At 35.1% G+C, this 24,736-nt stretch overlaps 1 protein-coding gene across 3 annotated transcripts; it reads left to right on the forward strand.

Annotated features, from left to right (window-relative positions):
* The first annotated feature begins 2,234 nt into the window (after window positions 1–2,234).
* LOC117342285 (transcription intermediary factor 1-alpha-like) lies at window positions 2,235–23,661 on the forward strand. Of its 3 annotated transcripts, XM_033904379.1 has the most exons (9): window positions 2,235–2,418; window positions 7,617–7,707; window positions 11,299–12,853; window positions 13,008–13,115; window positions 13,881–13,925; window positions 16,903–17,061; window positions 18,432–18,494; window positions 20,161–20,235; window positions 20,948–23,661. In XM_033904379.1, exons 3-9 carry the CDS (start codon window positions 11,314–11,316, stop codon window positions 21,589–21,591), a joined length of 2,634 nt encoding a protein of 877 aa, XP_033760270.1. In that variant the 5' UTR covers window positions 2,235–2,418; window positions 7,617–7,707; window positions 11,299–11,313; the 3' UTR covers window positions 21,592–23,661. The 3 variants fall into 3 exon arrangements, with proteins under 3 accessions (XP_033760270.1, XP_033760271.1, XP_033760272.1); XM_033904380.1 differs by lacking the exon at window positions 13,881–13,925; XM_033904381.1 differs by lacking the exon at window positions 18,432–18,494 and having other exon boundaries at window positions 2,237–2,418.
* The last annotated feature ends 1,075 nt before the right edge of the window (window positions 23,662–24,736 follow it).

Consider the following 24,736-nt stretch of genomic DNA (forward strand, 5'->3'; position numbering starts at 1 on the left):
CCATCCATCACAAATTGGATTAACAAGTTTTGTCATTCACTCAACGGTGGTACAATCCAACAAAGTTTGTTCAAATAAATGACCTTGACATTCTTTCAAGTGAGATGTGTTAACCTTCCTTCTAAAACAAAACCGATAGCCTTTGTGTCCCGACATTATTCTGTATGTGTGACTAACAGTGCCTGATAACATTTGGCTGTGACTGTTGGTGATCTTTGTAACATTGTTTCCACCATTTACTTGTTACTGTGTGTTCTTCAATGCTCTGACATGTTGACACAGCTAGTTTGTATAAATTTCTATCTGCCTAAGCCAAGATTTCAGGATGGCCAGGTGGAATGGATCGATATAGCCGTGGACAGATTGTTCACAACATTACACATACTTATAGGCCTATTATATGTTTGACATGTGTCATTGTGTGTCTATCATATCATATTTAGAATTATCAGTTTATAAATAGCTTTTTGCTTTCATCATTCATGCGTGTCCTCTATCAGATGAAATATGTACTGAAAAACCGAGACATTTACCATCTGTATTCATACCAGGAGCTTTGCTAGCTACACTTAAAAAAATGAGTTTAAAAATGGGATAAATTGATATGAAAATGGAAAAAAAATCCCGTTTAGATTTAATAACTCCTTAGTTAATTGATGCGAGACGTTTTGATTAACTCCACCAGTTTGAATGCCTTTGTCTCGGAAAACACAACATTCTACAGCCAATTTTCTTTATGGTCGGTTAAATGATAGCATTGAAGTATTTGGTCTAAAATGAATAAATGGTCAAAAAGCGAGGGTAAAAATGAATTTAAAAAAAAAACAGTTCTCGCGAAAAATGATGAAAAACGTGAGTCCGTCGGAAACCGTCGGCACTTTCAGAAAACGAAGAAAGTACTTCCTACCAAGTAACATTTTTTTTTATTTTGGCGGTTCCTTTTACAATTGTAGTTGACAGAGCTTGTATCGTGTCCATGGTGTGTCAGTTATCTTTAAAGACGAGCTAATAGGACTCGTCAGATTAGTTATAGAAATATCTTGTCTCATATACACAAGCGACAAAGACAAGTCACCCTGCATTTATCGGTGACAGTTCGATACACCCTCACAAAGAACAAACAAATACCTTCAATTGTCACACGAAATATCTTATTTTATGAATCATTTCTGGGTCATATGTTATATCTAATACCAATGATAAATAGTTATTGTTTTCAAAGTCATTGATAAAAAAAAAAAATACACGTTGAAGTCGACCCGTGCGAAACTTTCTGTGCATTCCAAACCTGTCCCCGACGTTGTGGTAGGATTCCAAACCTGTCCCCGACGTTGTGGTAGGATTCCAAACCTGTCCCCAACGTTGTGATATGTGTACCGGCTGTATTAGAAGTACGTGTGAATAACTGTCCAGAAAATATACAATGTATGACTTTAAGTTTAAATGATCGATAGCCACTTATGTAGTCAAACATTTGGTATGATGAGATATCAAGTGGGGGCGTATATATGGTTTACAAGGTTTATTGATAGTTCTGTCGGATCTATTTTACGTATGTTTATGTTTACCGTAGACTTAAACACACACACACAAAATACTATCCATGAACATTTGTTTTACTTTCCGTAAGTGAAAGGGCTGTTTCGGACAACCAACTTTGCCATCCATTTACCTCTATGTGGTTAAATAGACAAACATCAATATTTTACTGTGAATAAATGCTTTCCTAGTGTCGAGCAATCTAAATAAAAGTATAAGAAGTTAAATGTTTGTAATTTCCGCTCCTCTGCGATGTATACAGTACCTGTACCCACTCTTCAAAACCATTGGGATCTGATATATTTTGTTGCAGTCTACGAGTATTTGGACCTTTCCTGATGTGTATTTTCCCGCAATTGTAAAATAAATAAGGTGTTTACATACACAATTGATAATGTAGAATATATACTCAGTATAGGTTTGAATGTAGAGCGAAGAAAAATGCAGATGTTCATAAGTCCCACGTCATCATTAATCGATCACTCCTGTTATCGGTGTAATTTTTTTCTGCGGTGTTTTTAAATTCTCCACGTGAATGGTATAGTTGTAATAAATACAGCTATCGTCGGTTGTGCTTGCCTGTTTATTTAAGAATACTTTATATCTATGTCTACTTTAACACCCACAAAAGAGCTGTGTATACACCCTAATATATCATTAACGGAATAGGCAGAACCGGGGTATACCCGAGAACGGCATGTCCAAACTCGGCCGCCATTCCGCCGGGCGGTGTAGTCAAATTGCACCAGGTACGGCGGGATTTTAAACACGACCTCCTAAGTCACACTTTTGGCATGTAATCAACTTTTCTCTGTACGTACACTACCGACACACAACATACGTGTCCAATCTTATTTTGCTGGAGATCAGAGATGAAAGGTAAGTACACTTTTTACCGTTTTTCGATTTTTCTCCCAGGATATATTGATGTTAAGAGACAGACTGAAGGAGTGTTAGTTAATCAGCTAATTATCATTAGATGCAGATTGATGTCTTCCAAGCTTATTACATGTATGGACAAAGTTTCAATGTTGGTCTAGTTTGGATGAAAGTTTTTATTATGCATGCACAGGTGATTGCATTTCTATTGATCTGCTACGTGTTTCTGATGCAATTAGTCTTGTTAGTTAATTAGCATTCATTAATACTATGTTTCACCGTAAAGTTAACTTTAACATTAACCATATATGCTACTTTTGCATTTCTTTTGTTGAGTGCGTTAGAGTGCGACGACACATCTATAGAATTACCCGTGGATACAGCTTATGTTCAGATTCAGATTCTTTTATTTCTTTGTGTTTTCAACACATCAGAGAGACATTACTAATCAATAGCAAGATAATGTAGTATGACACAATATACACAATTACAAAAGTTAACACTGGCACGGTGTCTTAGTGTTCCATGGTTAACAGACATTTTATTAATTATATATCACGGGTTCAATATGTCCCCACCCCATCATCTATTCCCCCGACTCTATTACCCCACCCCGACCCATATTCCCCAACCCCTACTTCTCCCCCACCCCAACCCTTATTCCCCACCCTACTCCCCCATCCCATCCCCTATTCCCCACCCTACTCCCCCACCCGAACCCTTATTCCCCACCCTACTCCCCTAACCTAACCCTTATTCCCCACCCTACTCCCCCACCCCATCCCTTATTCCCCACCCTACTCCCCCACCCCAACCCTTATTCCCCACCCTACTCCCTCACCCTCAACCCTTATTCCCCACCCCTACTCCCCCCCCCAACCCTTATTCCCCACCCTACTCCCCCACCCCAACCCTTATTCCCCACCCTACTCCCTCACCCCAACCCTTATTCCCACCCTACTCCCCCACCCCAACACTTATTCCCCACCCTACGCCACACCCAACCCGGTAGGCCCACCCGACTCCCGCACCCCACCCGGAGGGCCCAAACCATGACGCCCCCAACCCCCAACTCCGGAGGTCCCACCCGACGCCCCCACACCAAACCTGAGGCCCCACCGAAGCCCCCACCCCAACCCGAGTCGCCACCCTACACCCACCACACAACCCGTAGTCCAACCCGACCCACCCCAACCCGGAGTCACCACCTATACACCACCCATCCTTTATGCCCCACCCTACTCCCCCACCGAACCTATCCCCACCCTGACTCCCCCACCCTAACCCTTATTCCCCACCCTACTCCCCCACCCCCAACCCTTATTCCCCACCCTACTCCACCACCCCAACCCTTATTCCCCCACCCTACTCCCCCACCCCAACCCTTATTCCCCACCCTACTCCCCCACCCCTAACCCTTATTCCCCACCCTACTCCCCCACCCTAACCCGTATTCTCCCACCCCCTAGTTCACCATTGTTTATATATATTATGCATAGGTGGCAATTCTTCATCATAAACACTTTCTAGCCTTGTTCAAGCAAATACACATTAGTTAATTTCAAATCCCACTAATCCACTCTACATACAAGTGTTGGTAAAGTCATGCATACAGAACAAAGGACTTCAAGTTCTATTTAGTCAAGCATACCACCCTCAATGTATAAACGTAAATGTGATTTGTAAGTTTCAAAATTTAATTTTAACAAATCTGCTTGGAATTTTTTTGTTTGTTTCATTTTTCATTTACATTTGAATAAATATATTATCAGAAGATTATCCGAAATCGTAAATAGGTTTACCAGTATATCGCAAAACTAGTATACTAGAACAATGAAAAAATCACAGCTAAGTCCGACGTTAGTTTTTTTAACAGGCCAATGCCCTACCCCTTGGATAAAGAATTAAATACTCTTCAGCTTATGCTATTTTCCGGCATTGAATATTTAAAGGGATTCCACAAATAAATACACTATAAGGGGATAGAATACACATGAGTAGCTATAACATTCATAAAGCTGTTTGGGAAATATAATCAAATTTAATGTCTGTATAAAATAATGTACACGGGGAGCTATTTGACTTACGTTAAGTTTTAGCTGATTTGTAGTCGATACTTATGTATCTATACAATAGAAGGTAATATGATACACACAGTGTATACACTGATTCAGTATGGCTGACATTCCGTCAAAATGAGTAAATATTTTCAAATTAATGTCTAGAAATCAATGGACATTTTAATTCCCTATGCGCATGTTGATTACAATGAATATATTTTATAATTTGTATATTTGAAATTTCTTATAATTTTACATTAATTATTTACAGGTGATTAATGCCGTCTTTCAGCTACCGGAAATAGTCGTTAAACTTATGAATTATATAATGGTTTATTAGAATCACCGGAATTTCCTCTGTGGACATTGGGGGGAAAATCATTCGACTAGAATGCGAATCGAAAAAATTAAGGAGGATGTGAAATTCTAAAAAAGTAAAAATAAGTAAATAAATGAAAAATAAATAAATAAATACATAAATAAATAAACAAATAAAGCTAACAAACCTTTAAAGTTTGGTCGAAATTCAAAAAATAAATAAGGGCAATATGTCGTGTGTGAAATAGCTTTACTACCCTGTACAGTCTCTATTGATACGAATCGGAAGATGATACTAAAGATCACGTCAAATAATTGTTTGTTTTAAACTGATCTATATAAATGGACTTTAAATACAAACCATACTGTTCTGTAAACAAGACATTCTTCACCATCTGAAACGGTTAATAAAATAAGATTATATACTTTAACACACTTAGTTTTTACACGATCTTCACTATCAGGATATATCGGGAATGTTTCACTTTGATCTATATAAGGTCACAATATGTGTGTTCATCAATTCGGGACGATGTTTACATTTGTGTTTTAATCAACAGGAGGAAAATCTATAAAATCAATTTTCATTCATGTGTTTTAATGGAGGTTGTTTTATGTATGTCATTTGGAAACTACTACTGGATTAACCACACACACCAAGTCAAATAATAGACAATACAATTATCACGAGTAAACAATTTAAAGCTAATTTACAGTGAGGGCGGTTAATTAGCAATGAAGTAATCTGTGATTTTCTGTATAATATACTTTCAACAACTGAACTAGGATTCTTGAAGAGAGATATTTTCATCTACGTGAGAATTTTTTGGTAGTCATTATTCCCTCATTTCAACCAATTATTAACGTAACCAGGGCTATCTACAGGAGAACTTCTAGTGTACGCTATAGAAATGTCACGTGGTCGTTATTCCGAATGAATTCACGAATGACATCTTAAAATAGCCATAAAAGGACATTTTAAACTACGGTCTTGACAATGTCCTAGGATATCCACGAAGGATAATTAGCCTGGGTTTGCTGGGAGACTGCATGGCTGATGCTTTTTCTGATATCCGTTGTAGAATACACATTGTCCTCGACAAGGCTCAATAAGGGTGTCTCCTAGCTCCAAAGCAGTCCCAAGACAGGCCTGAATACATAATCTATGTTTTCAAAGACGGGAATAACTCACGAATATGATTTTAAGTTGTAATCCTTTGTCTCAGTGCACAAAAGTAAAACTTCTGTGCAGGTTGGAATGTAGAGTTAATCTTATTGGAGGACAGTAGTAAAATGCCAAGTATCAGAACTCAAAATACAGACAGGAGCCGAGTATCAGAACTCGAAATACAGACAGGGGCTGAGTATCAGAACTCAAAACACAGACAGGGACTGAGTAGACAGGAACTCAAAATACAGACAGGGACTGAGTAGACAGGAACTCAAAATACAGACAGGGGCTGAGTAGACAGGAACTCAAAATACAGACAGGGGCTGAGTAGACAGGAACTCAAAATACAGACAGGGGCTGAGTAGACAGGAACTCAAAATACAGACAGGGACTGAGTATCAGAACTCAAAATACAGACAGGGGCTGAGTATCAGAACTCGAAATCCAGATAGGAGCTGAGTAAACGGGAACTCAAAATACAAACAGGGGCCGAGTAGACGGGAACAGAGGCTGAGTAGAGACGAGACCAAAACAGAGTCGGCCACAGAGTAATCTTATAACACCCGACATTGTGTTTCCTGTTGATTTCAGAGAAACGAATGTCGGCCTCCAGACGGGTTAAGATGTTGTGTACACTTAAACCCCATAGTTGACATATCAGGAATGGTCACTACTAATAAGACGACCTGTATATTTGAATACAAAAGGGAAACAAACTAATAAGAAAACATTTAAATAGGTCAGGTGTAAGCGTCATATAACCACCTACAGATAGGGTTAGATACTGGATGTTTTGTCTGAAACTAAACATAATTAGTTAAGTGTATCATTCCTAGTTCGACGTAAATGTAACCAATGCCAGAGTTTCGAAATACTACCCGAAAAACAACAACAACATCAGCAACAACATGGGAAATAAAAATCTCCCATTGCGATAGAAAGTTCAGGGAATTGTTCACAGCTAGACATCCAGGGGAAGCGTGGACAAATTAAAGGACATTGAGAATAAGACCAGGTGTTACGATGAATAAGCGTCTTCTCTTTCCTCGTCAGATTCTCAAATTTTGAGAAATAGGTTAGTGACACTGAAACCATACGACACTAATAAGCATATAAGAGATCGACCAATGAAGTCATAATTGCGTCCGTAAAGCTTTCATCTTAGTCTTCACTAACCCTACCTGTGTTAACGTCGGGGGTAGTCGACATGTAACGTGAAATTGTGATATTTAGACCAGCTCCTTTAATATACACCTACTTAGTAGAAGCAGAGTTCAATCTGATTACATGTCATTTAAAACTGTTATAAAAGTCGAGCCTATTCAGAGAGAGCGGTTATTCTAACGGTGTTTCGTGTGCACTCATGGAATCTTGTCGTTTGTTCCAACGTCTCCAGAGTTCCTGTAATCTTCTTCTTTTTTTTTTCTTCAGAAATTGGTTTTCGTCCTAGTATGTTGACTGACTGGTACATTTATATGCCTTACATAAAACCTAATTATTATGCAATACAGGAAACTTGGGCTTGATTGAGCATGAACTATTAATTTGAAAACTCCTTAATAAAATTCCAAATTGAAAAGCTCTTTATTTCATTTCGACGTAATGGAAAATGCTGAAGTATACTAAATACACTTTATAAATTGTTGTAGGGTCTAACCACCTCGCCGATGAATACAAGCTATCAGAGTTCTGATTTCCATCGTGTTGGGTATCCAGGAAACACATTGACCTCCATCAAAGGTATGTACGATTTGAATTCATTTGGTATTGACCTAACATTTTACCTACATGGGGGTATACAAGACATCATTTGTATAACGCTGATAAAGTATGTTGGGCAATCAGGGAATTCCATTGTTCGTATACATACAAGGAGGTGTGTGTATAAGATTACATATCAGGTAGATAACAACAGTGTTTGTCAATTAGTTCAATACACTAGTCCGCACCAGAAACTTTCATAACTATAAATATGGTCTTACATGTGTTTATTTAAGGCGATTTAACTTCATTCCTGGGACAGACGCGACAATGCATTACACATATTTAACCTGTACAAATTCTACAACTCTGAACATGTATATATATATGTGTGTGTGTGTGTGTGTGGTATTCCTTACCATTGCAATGAAGGTCTCTATGATTGACAGAGGCGACGATAGTCCGCGATAAGCTTACACAATATCTCCGATTGAAAGCCCCCCCCCCCCCCCCCCTTTTTTTTTTTAGCGTGATTACCACTGTAGCACACGTTCAGAAATGTTATATTATATACATGAACTATTTGTTCATATAAAATGCCCCTCAACAACTGTCGCGTACTAAATCTACCATACATCTAACGCAAAATGTATTACATTTTTTTTAAATGGATTTTTTATTATTTGAACAACATAGAATTCAGAAATAATAACGAAAATATAATTCAAGCTCAAAATCGATCAAACGAAGACAAAATATAAACAAAATATATATCTGCATGGATACTTTTGAAAAGTATAAGGAGAATAAGACCAGGCGTTCCGAGAGAGTAAACATCTTCTGCTTCACCGACAACAACCGCCATACCAATCTAGGTCAAATCGACAACAACCGCCATACAAATATAGGTCAAATAGACAACAACCGCCATATCAATCTAGGTCAAATCGACAACAACCGCCATACCAATCTAGGTCAAATCGACAACAACCGCCATACCAATCTAGGTCAAATCGACAACAACCGCCATACCAATCTAGGTCAAATCGACAACAACCGCCATACCAATCTAGGTCAAATCGACAACAACCGCCATACAAATCTAGAAACAATCCGGGTTTTGTTAAATAGCTTTCGAAATTGATAGGGGTTTGTAATATGCTTCTGTTTTGTTACATTACTTGATTTGATATACATGTACAAGGTAATTTGCTGTAAAACAATCCGTTGACATGCATTTGTGAAATGTGAACAGTCCTCGCTAGATAGGATACTTTGGAACACCACAGGAATCATCAGATACCGTGCTTCCGTCTGCTAGAGAGAATAGCGATACCAACATGAATATACGTAATTTGTTCCAGTTTCATCAATTCCTAAACTTAATACATAGGAAGGAATATTGGATTTAAGGTGAATACACATTTCTTAATATCTGCATTTCCCCCCCTGAGACAATGTTAAGATAAGAAATAAGTACGTTAAGAACTATGAAGGAAACTGGAACCCGGGGACTCTTGGTCTTTGTCAACTAAAATAATAGTCTCAACACCGAGTTAAGTGTTCGTGTTGATAATTGGTTCTCATGGACAGCTCATGTCTCGTGTATAATTCGCACACTAATAGGTAAACATACACAAATAACCTTACGTGAAGTGATGGTCTTAACACTGTTTTTGTATATATAGGGATTGGATTTCACTTTTATGTTAACCATGCTTTTATGGAGCAATTCCTCTAAGAATATATTCTATGGGGCGCGCTAGCGCCACATTTAGAATATATTCTTAGAGGAATTGCTCCATAAAAGCATGGTTAACATAAAAGTGAAATCCAATCCCTATATTTACACTTACGGATGTTGTTTCTATAAGTCTTTGTGATTACAATATTTTTTCTTTGTAAATAAAAAAAATCATATAAAAGTCGGACACAGTGGGAGGAGTCAAATATTAGAACAGCCAATGGTGACGCTTCACAACAAATTGAGACTTTTTTTCCGCGGTAAAAAATAGTTCTGTTTTTTATTATGATATTAACATAAATAACAAAAAACATTTTGAAAGATTATCATATTTAATATTGTCAAACATGTTATTTTTATACATTTAACAATGGTAAACAAACCCTTTGTAACTTAAATTGTAAATGTAAACAAAGCCATGTGCTTGGCGAAAGTAGTTCCCGTACCCTGTCATATTTTCATACGCAAGTTCAAAGGTCAATGTTTCCATGCAAGAATGGTAAACAAATCGGTCTGGTATTGTTATATAGTGACAAAACTTTGCAAGTGTAAATATATGTATGTATGCACTGTTTGGTACCGTATGGAGACTGCTACCGTTTGTCTATCTCCCGGTTCCATCTGCAGTCGTAATGATAATCCTATCATAGGTTTTGTCTCATTCACAACTCACAACTTACAGTAGTGGTATATGATGTAATATAATGTCTTCGGAAAGAAAATATGCTTCTGCTAAAAGACAGATACACATATCAACAGTGGGTGGTTGTTGTTTAGATCAATTAGCTGTTCCAACTTTCGTGAATACCTCGTATATAACAAACTATACCAATTATTTGTTTCATTGTTCCATGACAGCAAAACACAAAAGTTAAAAATAAAAAAAGATAAACAGATAAAAATTAATTAATTAATTAATAAATAAATGAATAAATAAATAAACTTGATGTAAAAGTATTCTGCAAGTTCGTGACGTCAACACTGATCTACCAACCGGAACTCCTCGGTTTTTCCCATTCGCGAGTTCCGAATACTAATTTACAGGTCATAAATTATAATCCTTTAATTTCTGTTTGTGTAAAAGTTACCTATTCGGAACCCATATCACTGGTATTTACCGGTAAATACTGTTTAGACCGAAGGACATGTATATTTCTTATTTCAATTACGGTTTGCTGTTTATTGTATATATTTGCTTTATGTCTTATTAAATATCTAATGATGTATACTGATTGGCTTAACTTTCGTGTGTCGTCCTATCATGTTTCACAGACGTCAGTCATTTGATCAATCAGAGCCTACCGAAAACTATTCATTGATTTGAATGTGATTCCCTTGATAAGATTTGATAAATACCCCTAATCCGTTTAGGTCATTTAAATAACCTAGTTGGCAGAAGACGCACATTCTTTTCACCAACACTGCTGTTGAACAACGCTTTACATTTAGATATGCATACTATCGAACCGGTCATTCATTCTATGAATGCATTGCAGTTATAAGTTGTGCATGTGTATCGGTATATTTAATAAGCCCTATCTTTAGATTGAGAGCAACTCATTAATCACATAAAACACGGATGAAATTCGTTCGTCCTTGTGATAATTGAAAACAAGAAATATCTTTAAAAAAGATAAACGACAAAAGAATATTATACGGCTATGCCGAACAAATGCTGTATGCTCTGACTAGAAATCGTCTGGTGTGACTTGCTTTCAAACATAAAATATATAACATTCTGAAAGTAGAAGTTATGCTATACGATATAAGTTTGCTCTGATTTTTATTCGGTCTAATGGCGTGTTTTTGTTTACGATTCACACAAAATTATCATAGACTTATTCACACATCATACACTTGATACAATTACTTCATTGTACTTGCAGTTGGTGTTCTGAACAATGGAGGAAGTCGTTGATGATTTCGTCGTATGTACCGTCTGCTCCAAGGAGTACGACAATGATAAACGTGTCCCTAGAGTTCTCCTATGTCTACATTCCTGTTGTTCTTCATGTCTGGACGATCTGACAGTCAAACGCGAAGTAGAGTGCCCGAAATGCAAGACGAGACACGAATCCAGCAACGAATCTCTCACTGATTTCCCTGTCGATAGTGCCTCCCGGAATTTCATTGATTTCCTCCGCGTGCAGCGGAAGCCCACTGAAATTCCCTGTACTGATTGTCCAGACGAGGAATTTGCGGAAACGTTCTGTAAAGAATGTTTTGCGTTTATGTGTGGCGTTTGTACCAATGCTCATAAGCGTACCCAGTTAACGAGAAAACATGTTATTACATCAGTAGATGACTTGCAGGACTATGGACTTGACGAATTCCATAGACGCGATACCTGTGTTAAACCTGGTCACGAAGACCAGGTGTACACTTTCTACTGTGATCGAAGAGGATGCGACAAGCCTGTCTGCACGTTATGTGCTGTTTGCGATCATAACCAAACTAACGGACATCTTATAAGAAACCTCAGCGATGTGTACGAGGATAGTAAAACTGTAGTTGAGAGTGTGGTTCGTGAACTGAACACTAAGGAGAGCCCCGTCACAGAATCGATCGACATCCTTCAGCGTCTTTTGGACGACCTCGAAGAGAAGGAAAACGAAATCGATGAAGAAATCGATACAACGTTCAACAACCTTGCCCAAATTGTTAACGATAGGAGAAGCCAACTCCATCGAGAACTTGAGAATCAGTGTCTGTCAAAGAAAAAGGACCTTCAACAGAAGTTGCTGCATCTGAAGTCATATGCCGGAAATGTTCAAACTGCCAACGAGTTCGTATCTCGTGCCATATCCTACACCAATGCTACAGAATTTCTCCATTTGAAAAATACAATCTTAAGACGACTGTTAGAACTCAAAAACCTTTCTTTTACTGCACCTACCAAAGAGGATGTGACTCTGCGTTTCTTCCAGAATCTCAACGAAGAGTCATTTGTACAGCTTATAAAAAGCATAGGAGTTGTAACTTCTCGCGAAAAAGTACCAACGGCAAACACCGTGCCGCCACCAAGTCCCCCGGAAAAGGAAATTACAAAACAAGAAGAGCCAGAGAAATTATCAAGACAGTTCAATAGTTATGCACCTTCCGATCGTTCGGCATTCCAGCGCCAAATAAGTCAAACAAATCCAGCTGAGAAACCGTTATTTCCTAGACAAATAAGTGTCCCGAACTCTGTGATTGACAGACCTGTATTTCAGAAGCAAGCTAGTGTACCGAGTCCAGTTGAAAGACCTGCCTTCCAAAGGCAAAACAGCGTTCCTCTGGATCACGGATTAAAGGACGCCCGACAGAGTGTTCGGGATGACATTATAGCGACTCGCCAGTCCCGTCAACAACAGCTGCCACCGACTCCAACAGTCAATGGGATATCAGGCGAGACACATTCGAGGGACAAGTCTCCCAGTGGAAAAGTTGGTATGCAGACAGGTAATTTGAATTTCATTTTCTAATTTTTGTTCAAGTTCTTTACTTTTATGTGTTTCCAAAAATGCGTTTGGTAACTGAAATACTGCATATTTTCGTGTACAAATTAAGTGTTTTCCAACAGTTAAAATAGGAAATCACAATTTTATTTTTCCAGGCCAAGCGAAACCAAATGGCGATCTTCAGAGGAAGCTGAGACCAGCACCAGCGAATCTTTTCAAAGGCGACTCCAAGTCTGCACCCATCGGTCTGGGTGATTTCCTGAGTACGTAAAGAAATGAATCTACAATTGAATTAAATTGATCCAATACTTAAAATTTACCAAAATGACGGAATTCAGGAATAACAATATAGTTATTTATGATATATTTCTAAATAACGATGTTTCGACCCATTTCGATTTACCTTAATTTCCTTCTTGATTTCCACACGGTTGACAACCTAGCAAAACTGTACTTTTGATTCCTAGAAGGGTGGAAAGACGAAACATCATTCTGCAAGTGCTATATCTATTACTGATTTCACTCGTGTGTCATTCGCACAATCACTGATAATTTGTACACTTAAATGGCCATGAAAATGAGTATTTCAATTTTTTTCCCCCAGTTTTGTTCTTGCTAAAAGTATCATTATAGTATATCATTGATAATATTGATCTATAATTAGAAACAGGAATAATTTTCCAAAATAATACAATAAGTGTAGGATAACTAAATATCATTTAATTCGTTTCAAATACTAATGCACAAAGCACTATTGATATGTACCTTGCGCACACGTTTCATTGGGTTCAATAGTTAATTTTCTTCGTTTCTTCGGATTAATTTTTTTCTATCTTTGATATGTGTATCAATCTTAATTAATTAAACATTTGCTAATATAATGCTGTTTGGTATGAAACAAACTGATTTATTTCTTACCTGGTTCTATGTATTGTGCTATCTATAACCTATCAATATTCACAGCTTTGTACTCTCTAGATATTCTTTAAACATTCTTCTTCTCTGTTATTTATAATTGCACTTCACAGAAGAACTAGAGTGCAAGGGTGAATTGCCCGTTAGGATGGGTGTCGGTATGTATGCGAGCAAAGATATCTAATATATATATCATATAGCGCTTTAAAGTGTTTAGAAACAGTGTAACTGAGTTGTTCAAAGAATTTAAAACATGCGATGTATAAAGATACCCATTAAAAGATTAAGATATGAAATTAGGTTGGTAAATACACCTGACATAACTTAGACGGAAATGGTTATTTCTAATTCTAAATACGTAGTTACAAATGAGTAATCAAATCAAATATAATGTTTGGAAGCAGATGATACTTTGTCTATTCTTTGAACACCTAGTTTAACTACCAATTACTAACATACCGTATTATTTTAAATAAAAACACTGTTGATATTTCACATAACTAGGGGAGGGGTACTTGATTGATAAGAACGCGAGACACTACAAACAATCCAAAGCTTCCGAGATTTATACTTGTTACGTATTTAATCTTGTTTGGATAAACAATTCAGATATGGAAGAGGAAGGTAAGTTTTAGCTTCTGGCTTGAACAAGAGGGCGTTTATTTTGAGTGGAAATAGAACTTTATTGCAGGTTGGGTTTTATTGGAAATAATACGGTGAAGGTATTTTTTACGGTTTTGTTTGCCTGTTAGAAGTCTCACACATATCAGTTTATTTTGTGATAATATCGGTAAGTATACTATAATTGTACGGTATATATACTTATTACAAAATGTGTCGGGCTGTTCATGCTTTTGTAATTGTAATACAGCGTTCGGTGTGTATGTGTGTTTGACAACATTCTTCATATTGCACTAAATCATTAACCCAATAACATTGTCCTTCTTTTCAGTTCCTTGTAGGTACTACCCTGGGAACTATGCTATTGTTAATATTACATCACAGCCATTATTGGATGAATGTGACGTTTCACCGGTCACTTGTGTGACGAAGTTGGCGTTTCACCGGTCACTTGTCTGATGACGGTGACGCTTCACGGGTCAAAAGTCTGAAGGCGACGCTGCATTGGTCAAATGTCTGAAGGCGTCGCCTCAGTTGTTAATTCTCTGAATGTGGCGATGCACTGGTCATTTGTGTGATGAAAGTGATATGTCACTGGTCATTTGTGTGATGAAAGTGATATGTCACTGGTCATTTGTGTGATAAAGTGATATGTCACTGGTCATTTGTGTGATGAAAGTGATATGTCACTGGTCATTTTTCTGGGAAAGGTGACAGATTGTAGTCACTGAAACGTCACACAAAAAATCAAATACTGGTTGTGATACATGTAACTCTAGTAATATAATATTAACACAAAGAGCATAATATACCATTATTTTCCATTCGTCCGTCAGTTTGTCAGTCCTTTAGTCCGTGTGTCACCTAGTACTACCTATGTATATACTTTCATATAGGAATACTGAACTTCGCAAACCATTGTCTGCAAATTATAATGGATACTAACATCGAGTTACTTGTACAACTTAAGCTATAGTCCTTTTGTATTCTCCTTATATAACTCTGTGCCAATAATGTCTTTCTATACGAGTACCTCTTTGGAATTGTAAACTGACGTTGGATCGCCCAATACGTAACAGAAGTATGGCCCTTTGCTTCCTTTTAACACTAATATTTGTCTGTAGATTTGGGACTCTGAATTACAAGTTATGTTATTGATTTCTTATAGTAGGTGTTTAAATCTTAACCGTTTATATCACATTTCAATGGTCTCAATTATAGCTTACATTAATTTATAAATCGAAGTGTTAACAGTGTGGTGTTACGATATTTTGTTTCAAGGTCATATTACATTTTCGTTAAAATGTCTCTTACATGCCGCCAAAAAAACAAAAAAACAAAAAACAAAAAACAAAACAAAAGAAAGAAACATACAAAACAAAAACAAAAACAAATAAAAACAACAACAAAATTTGTTTTTGCTATGTATTGGCAAGCACAGATATTAAAAGGGAAATACAAAATGAATTTGGAATTGGAACTGTTCTTCGTTAGTATATTACATGGACACCCATTCCACGAATTCTCTTTTGTAACAGCATTGGGGTTGCTTCCTTTATAGCTCGATAAAACACAATCTTTGCGAGCTTTTGTAAGGAATTAAAAATTCTGAAATTTGGTGAAAATTTAACTTGTCGATAATCTTAACGGTATTATTACCAAAGTAAATAAAGTATTCTTATTTCGTGTAAGATGTTCAAGACTCGAAACACTGATGAAATGTTTACATTGTTTTTCTATAGTAAATACGCAAACTGGTGTTGAAAATAGCCGATATACTGATAAATGATCTTTGTTTTAGGACTACCTAAATTGTTCGTGTTTTCATTGCATTCTTCAGACCTATTTATTTATCAAATGGTCATTATAACCGAGGAAGACAGGCCTGCACCCAGTTTGATTTAGTGTTTCATATGCATTTTATTGTTATTTTCCATTTTGTTTAGTCATTAACTTACAACTGTAATTACAAAAGTGTTGATGAAGTTGAATTGAAGTATTATACGTTTCATTTAGATTAATTAACACGTTTTAAGTTTATTCATTTTCTGTATTAGTTTACAGTGCAGCATCCATCTCTGAGAACATCTGATCTTTTTAGGCTGTGTTACTTGCTAAACTAGTATTAGTGATTGACGAGCTGTGTGTGGAGACGAAACTGTTTGGTCTAGTAAAAGATAGATAGATGGCTTATAACTAAAGTATGCTTTAAATGTATTGGAGGATTATAGGCAAAATGTTAAGTTCAATGCAAAATCTGCTTTTAATTTTATCATGAAAGAAACCACCATTCCATCGTCATGATTTAATTGACAACTGTTGTTGTAGACGGCTTTTTTCTAACATTCTCGCACATTCTTTGTATATTTACCAATAAAATGCATTTATGTATATAAATTCTTTTTATTTGGGATATGTTCCTTGGAAATTTCTTTTGAAAATTATCCTATTTTAGGATCTTGTTTAACATTTACAGAGGAGATTTTTGAAATATCGTATGCTTTTTTTCTATAGAAAAGACAGCCAGGCCACAACTGTCGGATCCAGGGACCCCGGAGAGGTCATTCAAACCCATAACCCCGACCAACCCTACGTCACCGGTGACAAAGTTCAATAACACTTCAAAGGGAACGTTGTCATCACCTAGATCCCCTCGAAGTTCTCATCCTCCAGGTACAATTATATGTATAGTCAAAAATGTGCAGCGTCATGCTATCATGGCGTAACTTAATTAAATGGAATTTCAGTTATGAATGAAACCTTTTCAATGCCAAGTTACTTTTGATTATGAAACAAAAAAATGTTTAAAGTTTCCAAAATGTTTCTCTGAAGAGGAACTACCGATCTACCGAGCTGCTTCAAAATGGACGTTTTTATGTTAAACACATTTTAATAATTAGGGATAACATACTGTCATACCTTCTTTTTATACACATCTTTACATACAATATTAACCAAAAATATATGTAAACCCAAGGAAATGTTTTTGACATATCCGTTTTGTGTAAGTTTAATATTACATTGATGATACATTTCAAGCAAATCTATGACCATATATAAATTATCCAATCATTAGAAATAAATGAAGTAAACCAGCAAAGCTTCTCAAATAGTAATTTAGATAAAAGAAATTGGAAAATGAATCAATAATTTAAAAAAATAAAAAACGAGATTCGTATTTTTATTTTATATGGTATACTAAGTGAAATGACATGTAATAATGGCCGTCCTAATTGATTTGTGTTAACATTTGATATGTTCCCATGCACGTGACACCCCTAAGTTCCTACCCCTGTTCCTCCTTTCACAAAGGTTTAACACTTTGAGTGTTTCAGGAATGTATTCATTATTTTAACATTGTAGCTCGTTATGTCATGTGGAGTAACGCATGTAAGTTCTCTATGGCGTAGATAAGTTTGCATGACATCAGACGGCATTTCTCACATTAATGTAATTGGTCACGTGACCCAATGGAACACTCTAAGTCCCAGTCGCTCGGAGCTTGATTATGATAAGTCTACGTTAAAAATGGTTACTTAAACGTTTGTGGTTCAAAAAGCCCTATGGGATTAATGTTACTGATAAAAATGTTAATCTGAAATCTGTCTAATTTTAAATATTTGTTATCAAGCTTCAAACGACTGGTGCGTTCTTTATCAAATGCATGTTCTGTTAAGATGCTTTGTCACAAGTTTGAAATGCATGAGCTACCTCAGCAGATATGTATTTGGAGTTTTTGTTAAATAATTCTTTTGGACTATACACACCATGAACAAAGTTCAAAATGCTTTAATCGATTCTTTATTTAGAAAAGAAAGAGTAATGTCCAGTATTTATCTTCAGTCTTTATTTGAATAACCTATGATTTGTTTATCATAAGAAATCATAGAATGAAAACATGGTCTCTTAACTGGCAAATCAGTTCAGTCGGACAAGCCTTGTAGCAATACCCAACTATAGGAAGAATTTTTTGTTTGAAACCATTTCTGCGCATGTGTAGTCGTTACTGCTCATGCTCATACTACGTCATTGTACACACCCAGGTGCTTATCCGTACGGGGACAAAGGAGCACTGTTAGGATTCCATCACCATGGAAACGGGAGAAGTAGGCTCTCATGACTTGTTTCTTCTGCATCTAACATGATTCTGCTTCTTATTATTTTCTTTCATCAAGCACGACTTTCTTTTTTTTATAATCAGTATTACATCGAAGTTGAATTATAAACTACCCCTTATATATTTGGATAAAATTCACTGTTTAAGCAATATTTGTATCTTGTATGGGATAAGAATAATACCCAATCCACCCCAGACAATGGTAGTTTTTATTCGTTATTCGATATATATTTAGGACACAAATTTCTCTTTCTTCCATAATGAACTCTCTATATATACTATCTACATTCTATATATTCAAAGTTGCATCATAATAGCAACAAACTGTAGCAAATAAATGCTATATGATAATTGCAACTAACACCTTTACTAACCGTTTGTAATTAAAAAAAATAACAAAATAAATATAATAAAATATGTGCCCATTTCTTCTTCCACTGGTAACCTTGTAATTCTTTCTCCTTTTCCTATTGTATTCCTGACTTATTTACAGTTGAACACGTTTATGGAGTGTAGTGACATCTGAACCCAACCAATCTAACAACGTTTATTACGTAATATTATCTGTGTTTTGTGTAGCATCTTTGTGTTGTCGTGGGATAATTAGAAACCACTGAAGCTCTGCGAATTTTTTGTATTTTTATTATTTGAATGTTTTGTTTGCATTTGGTTGATAATATTAACATAACAAAGATGATTTATGATGCAATTTTATGTTTATTATTCGGCATTTTTGATATACATTATATTTAGTACAATTTGGTAAATCCTTATTCACAATATATTTTGTACAATCCTTATACAAAGTGCTATATTTTGTACAATCCTCATACACTGTGATATATTTTGTACAATCCTTATACACTGTGATATATTTTGTACAATCCTTACACATATTGATATATTTTGTACAATCCTCATACACTGTGATATATTTTATACAATCCTTATATACAGTGATATATTTTATACAATCCTTATATACAGTGATATATTTTATACAATCCTTATATACAGTGATATATTTTGTACAATCCTTACACACATTGATATATTTTATACAATCCTTATATACAGTGATATATTTTATACAATCCTTATATACAGTGATATATTTTATACAATGATATATTTTATACAATGATATATTTTGTACAATCCTTATACAAAATGATATATTTTGTACAATCCTTATATACAGTGATATATTTTGTACAATCCTTACACACATTGATATATTTTGTACAATCCTTATATACAGTGATATATTTTATACAATGATATATTTTGTACAATCCTTATACACAATGCTATATTTTGTACAATCCTTATACACAGTGATATTTTGTACAATCATTATACACATTGATATATTTTGTACAATCCTTCAACACAATGATATATTTTGTACAATCCTTATACACTATGCTATATTTTGTACAATCATTATACACAGTGATATTTTGTACAATCATTATACACAGTGAAATGTGGGAAATACCTTCATACCATCAGAATTTACTTTAAAATCTCAAGTTACTATATCATCTATTTAGGAATTGTTAGTTAAGTTAGCTTCCAACTTATATCAAATGATTTAAATGAAATATACGGTTGTTTGACAGAAAACATAGATATGGTTATTGTCGTTTCAGATGTTGAAGGAAAGGAACTGTTAAAGTCAATCCAAACCACCCCTACATCCGCAGTGACCTTTGGAGATGTCATTTGTAAGTATATACTTAAACATGCCACCGAAATTGAGGAAAATTTGATAAATTTTACCAAAATCGGGTTTATCGGTCGAATAATGTTCATCGAACATCGAATACTCTGGCAAAAAAGTCAGTACTGCTCTGAATAGATATTAAGAGAAAAAAAATCGCCACTTTGAAGATACAGCCATACAATGTAGTCGTTATAACTGTGTCCTTAATGGTTACATCTCAAAACCGACATTTTAGATTTTAGATTTGCTGTATGATTGCAGAAAATATCTCTGAATTTTTTTTATTCCATTTACAAAATGAACGTCAACCTCCATCAGTTGTTTCAGGGATTAATTTGAATATATCATTTATGTAATGGAGATATCACACAAAAACGAATTGTACCGAAGCGGTTTATGACGAGAGTACTCTCCATCTTTTGTTGTTTTTTGTTTTTTGGTTTTTTTTTTGTTTGTTTTGTTTTTGTGTGTTACTGATCCAAAACATTAAAAAAATATAAGATAATTTCCTGTATATGATACCTGTGGAAATCTACTTTTATTAACGAACTCTTTTCTATTAGAAATTATTACGCCGCTGCATCATCAAGTCAAAAGCGACGTTACAAGCGTAAACAGTTTTACGTTAGGGGCTGATAACATAATTTGTCAAGCCAACAAAAATGCTTTACAAGCAAGAATAAATCAAAAGGTACTGTATATTTCTGTTAAAGGTCCTTACTTCGTGTTTGATGTGGAGACAATTCACATGGAGAGGGAGGTATCAATTGATGGAAAACAACTCCGAAACCGGAAGTCGGGTAGCCCTTCAGGTATTCCAAACAGTAGTAAACAACTTCAGAAGTACAAAGGAATTGTGGGTACTTTTGGTTTCAAAGACCCAGGTAAATATTACTACGAGGTTGATGTTTCGTTCACAATACACCAGCCTCTCGAAGAAACATGGCTTGTATTCGAGTTAGGAATTGGTCGAGCAGACGACATTGACAAGCACCATACAGTGGAACGACATGAGCACTCAAGGTCATGTTACGTTGCCCGATACCCAGAAGATGGGAAACTGGCACAAGAATTCTGGCACAACCGTGACCTTTTGACCTACGTGCCCTTGTCTGACAACACGACTGGCCTGACAGTCGACGTGACCTATGGTCTTGTAGTGGACACAAAGAGAAGAAAGTGGACAGTGTCCGACATAAAAAGAGAGAAGAAGCTCCATACCTTTACTGGTATTGATTTCTCAGAACCTCTCATCCCTGTGTTCGGCACCTACAACCCCGACCTTGTCAGTGTCGAGATGAACATCAAAACGGGATCAGAAATAACGTCATTTCCGGCATTCTTAAAAGGCTTTTGATGCTGCTTAAACAGCATCATATAGTTCAATGGACTATCACAGGAAGAAGAACATTTCTGAGAAATGTTTGATATATATCACTTTTATCGAGTTTGACATCTAGAATATTTAGATGTTTTGCGTTGTTGTAATAAGTATCTTCATAGTCGTTTTGTTGAACGTAGGACTTTAATGTCATTCCAACGAAAAGAAATCGTTGAGATTATTCAGAAAAATACTATTCTGTGATAATGTTTTACCAAAATGTCTATATCATACATACTGTTTTGGTCATTTATAAACAGTTGCTAGATTGGCCACTGTATGTATCCGGTGTTTCTTAGCACATAACATGTATATCGCTGTCAAGTGTATATGCAACATTTTAGAAAATTATACAACTTATGAATCTGAAAACTGATACCATTTTTTTTAAATAGTTCTAAATATATTTGTGTGTAAATTAGAATCATGCTCGTTTACAATATTATAATGGTTGTTATCGGTGGTCCAGTTTTTAAAAGAAAAATGTGTTTTTTTTCGGAAATTATGTAATTGATACAAAATACACAATGAAGTATTCAATTAAGATGGATGGATTGCTTTTCTTCTGTTTTTATAAAAACACAATAAAGTATTCAATTGTAAATTAAGATGGATGGATTGTTTTTCATCTGTTTTCATGAAAACAGGATTTATAGACGATTGGTTGTAACTGCTTAAGATTTCATTTCGAGTTTGACTAGACGTTTCATTTCAAGAATATGTAAAGAGAGGATAGGAATATATAAGAAAATAGGTAATGTTTTTACGCTTGTTGATTTTATTCCTTTATTGAGCAGTTAGTTAATCAGTGCTATATGTCTTGAAATACACATATAATTGTAAATCTGTGTTCTATAACATAATTATATTGTCATTATTTTCAATAAATTCAGTTATTTTTGATAAATTCATATCTCTACATTTTGGATAAATATTTGTTTTAGCCATCCATGCATACTAACATTAAATAATGCATGTCAAAATAACTATTTGTTTATGTTTGTTTTATAGGATCATATAACTAGGGATATATTTTCACTCCACAGTAATTTTCAAAAAGTCTCGATCAACCAGACGCTTGATCAGTACGCATTTATTCTCTGCATGGCGTAACACGCGCAGCCAACAAAAGTCTGGTTGAATAACACAACTAAGAATATGTCCGCCGAAAAAAAAACTATTTCATGCCAGCAGTTATGACATACCAACATATCTAATGAATCATTTTCATTAAGTAAAATACACTTGTGTATTATTTCGCGAGATAATCACGATTATTGTATCTATTCAAAGACACAGATTCGCAGGCTTGGTTGTTCTTGTATGTTGATTTTGATAATCACGAACTATTTCTGTGATAACTACCTCGAAAACGACAATACGCGAAAATTCAGTAATGCACACTATTCGGTATAACAATGTCATATTATTCATGTTTTTATTTAAAAATTGTTCATGTTTTTTTTTTTAATGAAACCCGTTGTTTTAAATGCATTAGTTTCATATTTTAATGCCATTTTTTTTTCAGTAAAACGAAAATTAGTTGTAGTATGTCTATTACCTTTCAGATGCCTTAATTCATTTGTGGTTGTCAGCGAAAATGATCATGTTGCAAACGAATCATATTCTATTTCTCTGTGTGTTTGTGTTTATTGGTTATTTAGGCATACAACATTTTTCAGTATCAAATGATGAACACCAATCATAAGCAAGTAATAGGGCCCTAAAATGAATGTATATTATTTCATGATGCAGATTTTTCTTGTTTTAAGTATGTCCTCATGACTGACATAAACGATCATTTACGTGTGAAATTCCGGTGTATATATGTATCTAATATGATAAGTTGTCATTATTATTTAAAATAAATTATTCATAGTATTCGATTTCTTATATATTTTTTTTTATATTTTTAATATTTACCCACGTATGACATTAGATAACGACTGGTCTTCATATAGCATATTTTAGATAAAATCATGGATATATTCGAGTGTTATAATCATGTAAATGTAAATATTTACAAATAAATTATATTTTAGTCTACCAATAGTTAAAGTTATATATTTGTTATCTTGAGTACATACCTGTCTGTCTATCCATTTAAAACATTTAAAAAAAATTGAATCTGAAGTTCTTTCCTTTTTATATCAAAAGATGTTTTCCCCTTGAAATGTAATTTGCGGTTTTTAATATAACAAAATAATAGGACCGGGTGTTCCGGAACTTTCTCTGATTCGACATTGATTCCTGCCATGTTGATCTACGTCAAATTCTGGTAATGTAATGTTCTTAAAATGAAAACCGTGATAGTCACAACAGAACCACCAGATACATCAAACAACACCGAACCGAGCTAGATTCCCAAACATCAAAGTTAAATATATATTTGATGAAATGCAGACCAAAAAAAACTATCTTTTGACGATTCACATATTTTACTATCCAACTGTTGTTGAAAAGGTGTTGAAAAAAATTAATACGTCTAAATTTAACCAATTATCAACTTCCTAAGTGTTGCTTCAAAACCCCCAAACATCAATAACATATCTTAATTGACCTCGGATTTTATCCTATAAAACACAAATGTCATTCAACCGTCACTTAAAAAAGAAAATACACTTTCTCAGCACTCACTACCTTTAATAATTAATACTTAGCTATATATTAGCTATATCATTATCCCATTTCTCTAAGACATTTCTAGACAATAATGTCACGGTTGTATGGACTCAATCTGTTTTATCAATATTTAACACTACGTTCCTGGTTATCGCCTCAGGTGATAAGATGCATCCCTAGATACGATAAACACTGTCTTACGTCTCACATCATATTCAGTGTGTTACAGGTAAAATGAGTGCATTGAAGTGGATACTTCTCGCTGAAGGTAAGTTTTATCACTTGTCTGATCTACGCTTAAATCTTTTAAAATCTTGACTTCTTTGTTAATGAGAAGAATTCAATTAATGACGTTATTTTTATATAAAAAAAAATCCTGTTGCCAGCTTCTTTGCTCATATTTTAGACACTCATGACACTGATACTTACTTAATTTGCTACTGAGTTTTGCTCTCATTTTTAACGTACTTCCTTGTTACATGGTTTCAGTGATTTTGTG

Source organism: Pecten maximus, chromosome 14 (genome assembly GCF_902652985.1).
Source record: "Pecten maximus chromosome 14, xPecMax1.1, whole genome shotgun sequence".
NCBI lineage: Eukaryota > Metazoa > Mollusca > Bivalvia > Pectinida > Pectinidae > Pecten > Pecten maximus.

Coding starts and splice junctions, on each gene's coding strand:
- LOC117342285 (XM_033904379.1), top strand. CDS start 11,314: ATGGAGGAAGTCGTTGATGATTTCGTCGTATGTACCGTCTGCTCCAAG. Junction 12,854..13,007: donor AAAAGTTGGTATGCAGACAG/GTAATTTGAATT, acceptor TTATTTTTCCAG/GCCAAGCGAAACCAAATGGC. Junction 18,495..20,160: donor TCACCATGGAAACGGGAGAA/GTAGGCTCTCAT, acceptor TTGTCGTTTCAG/ATGTTGAAGGAAAGGAACTG.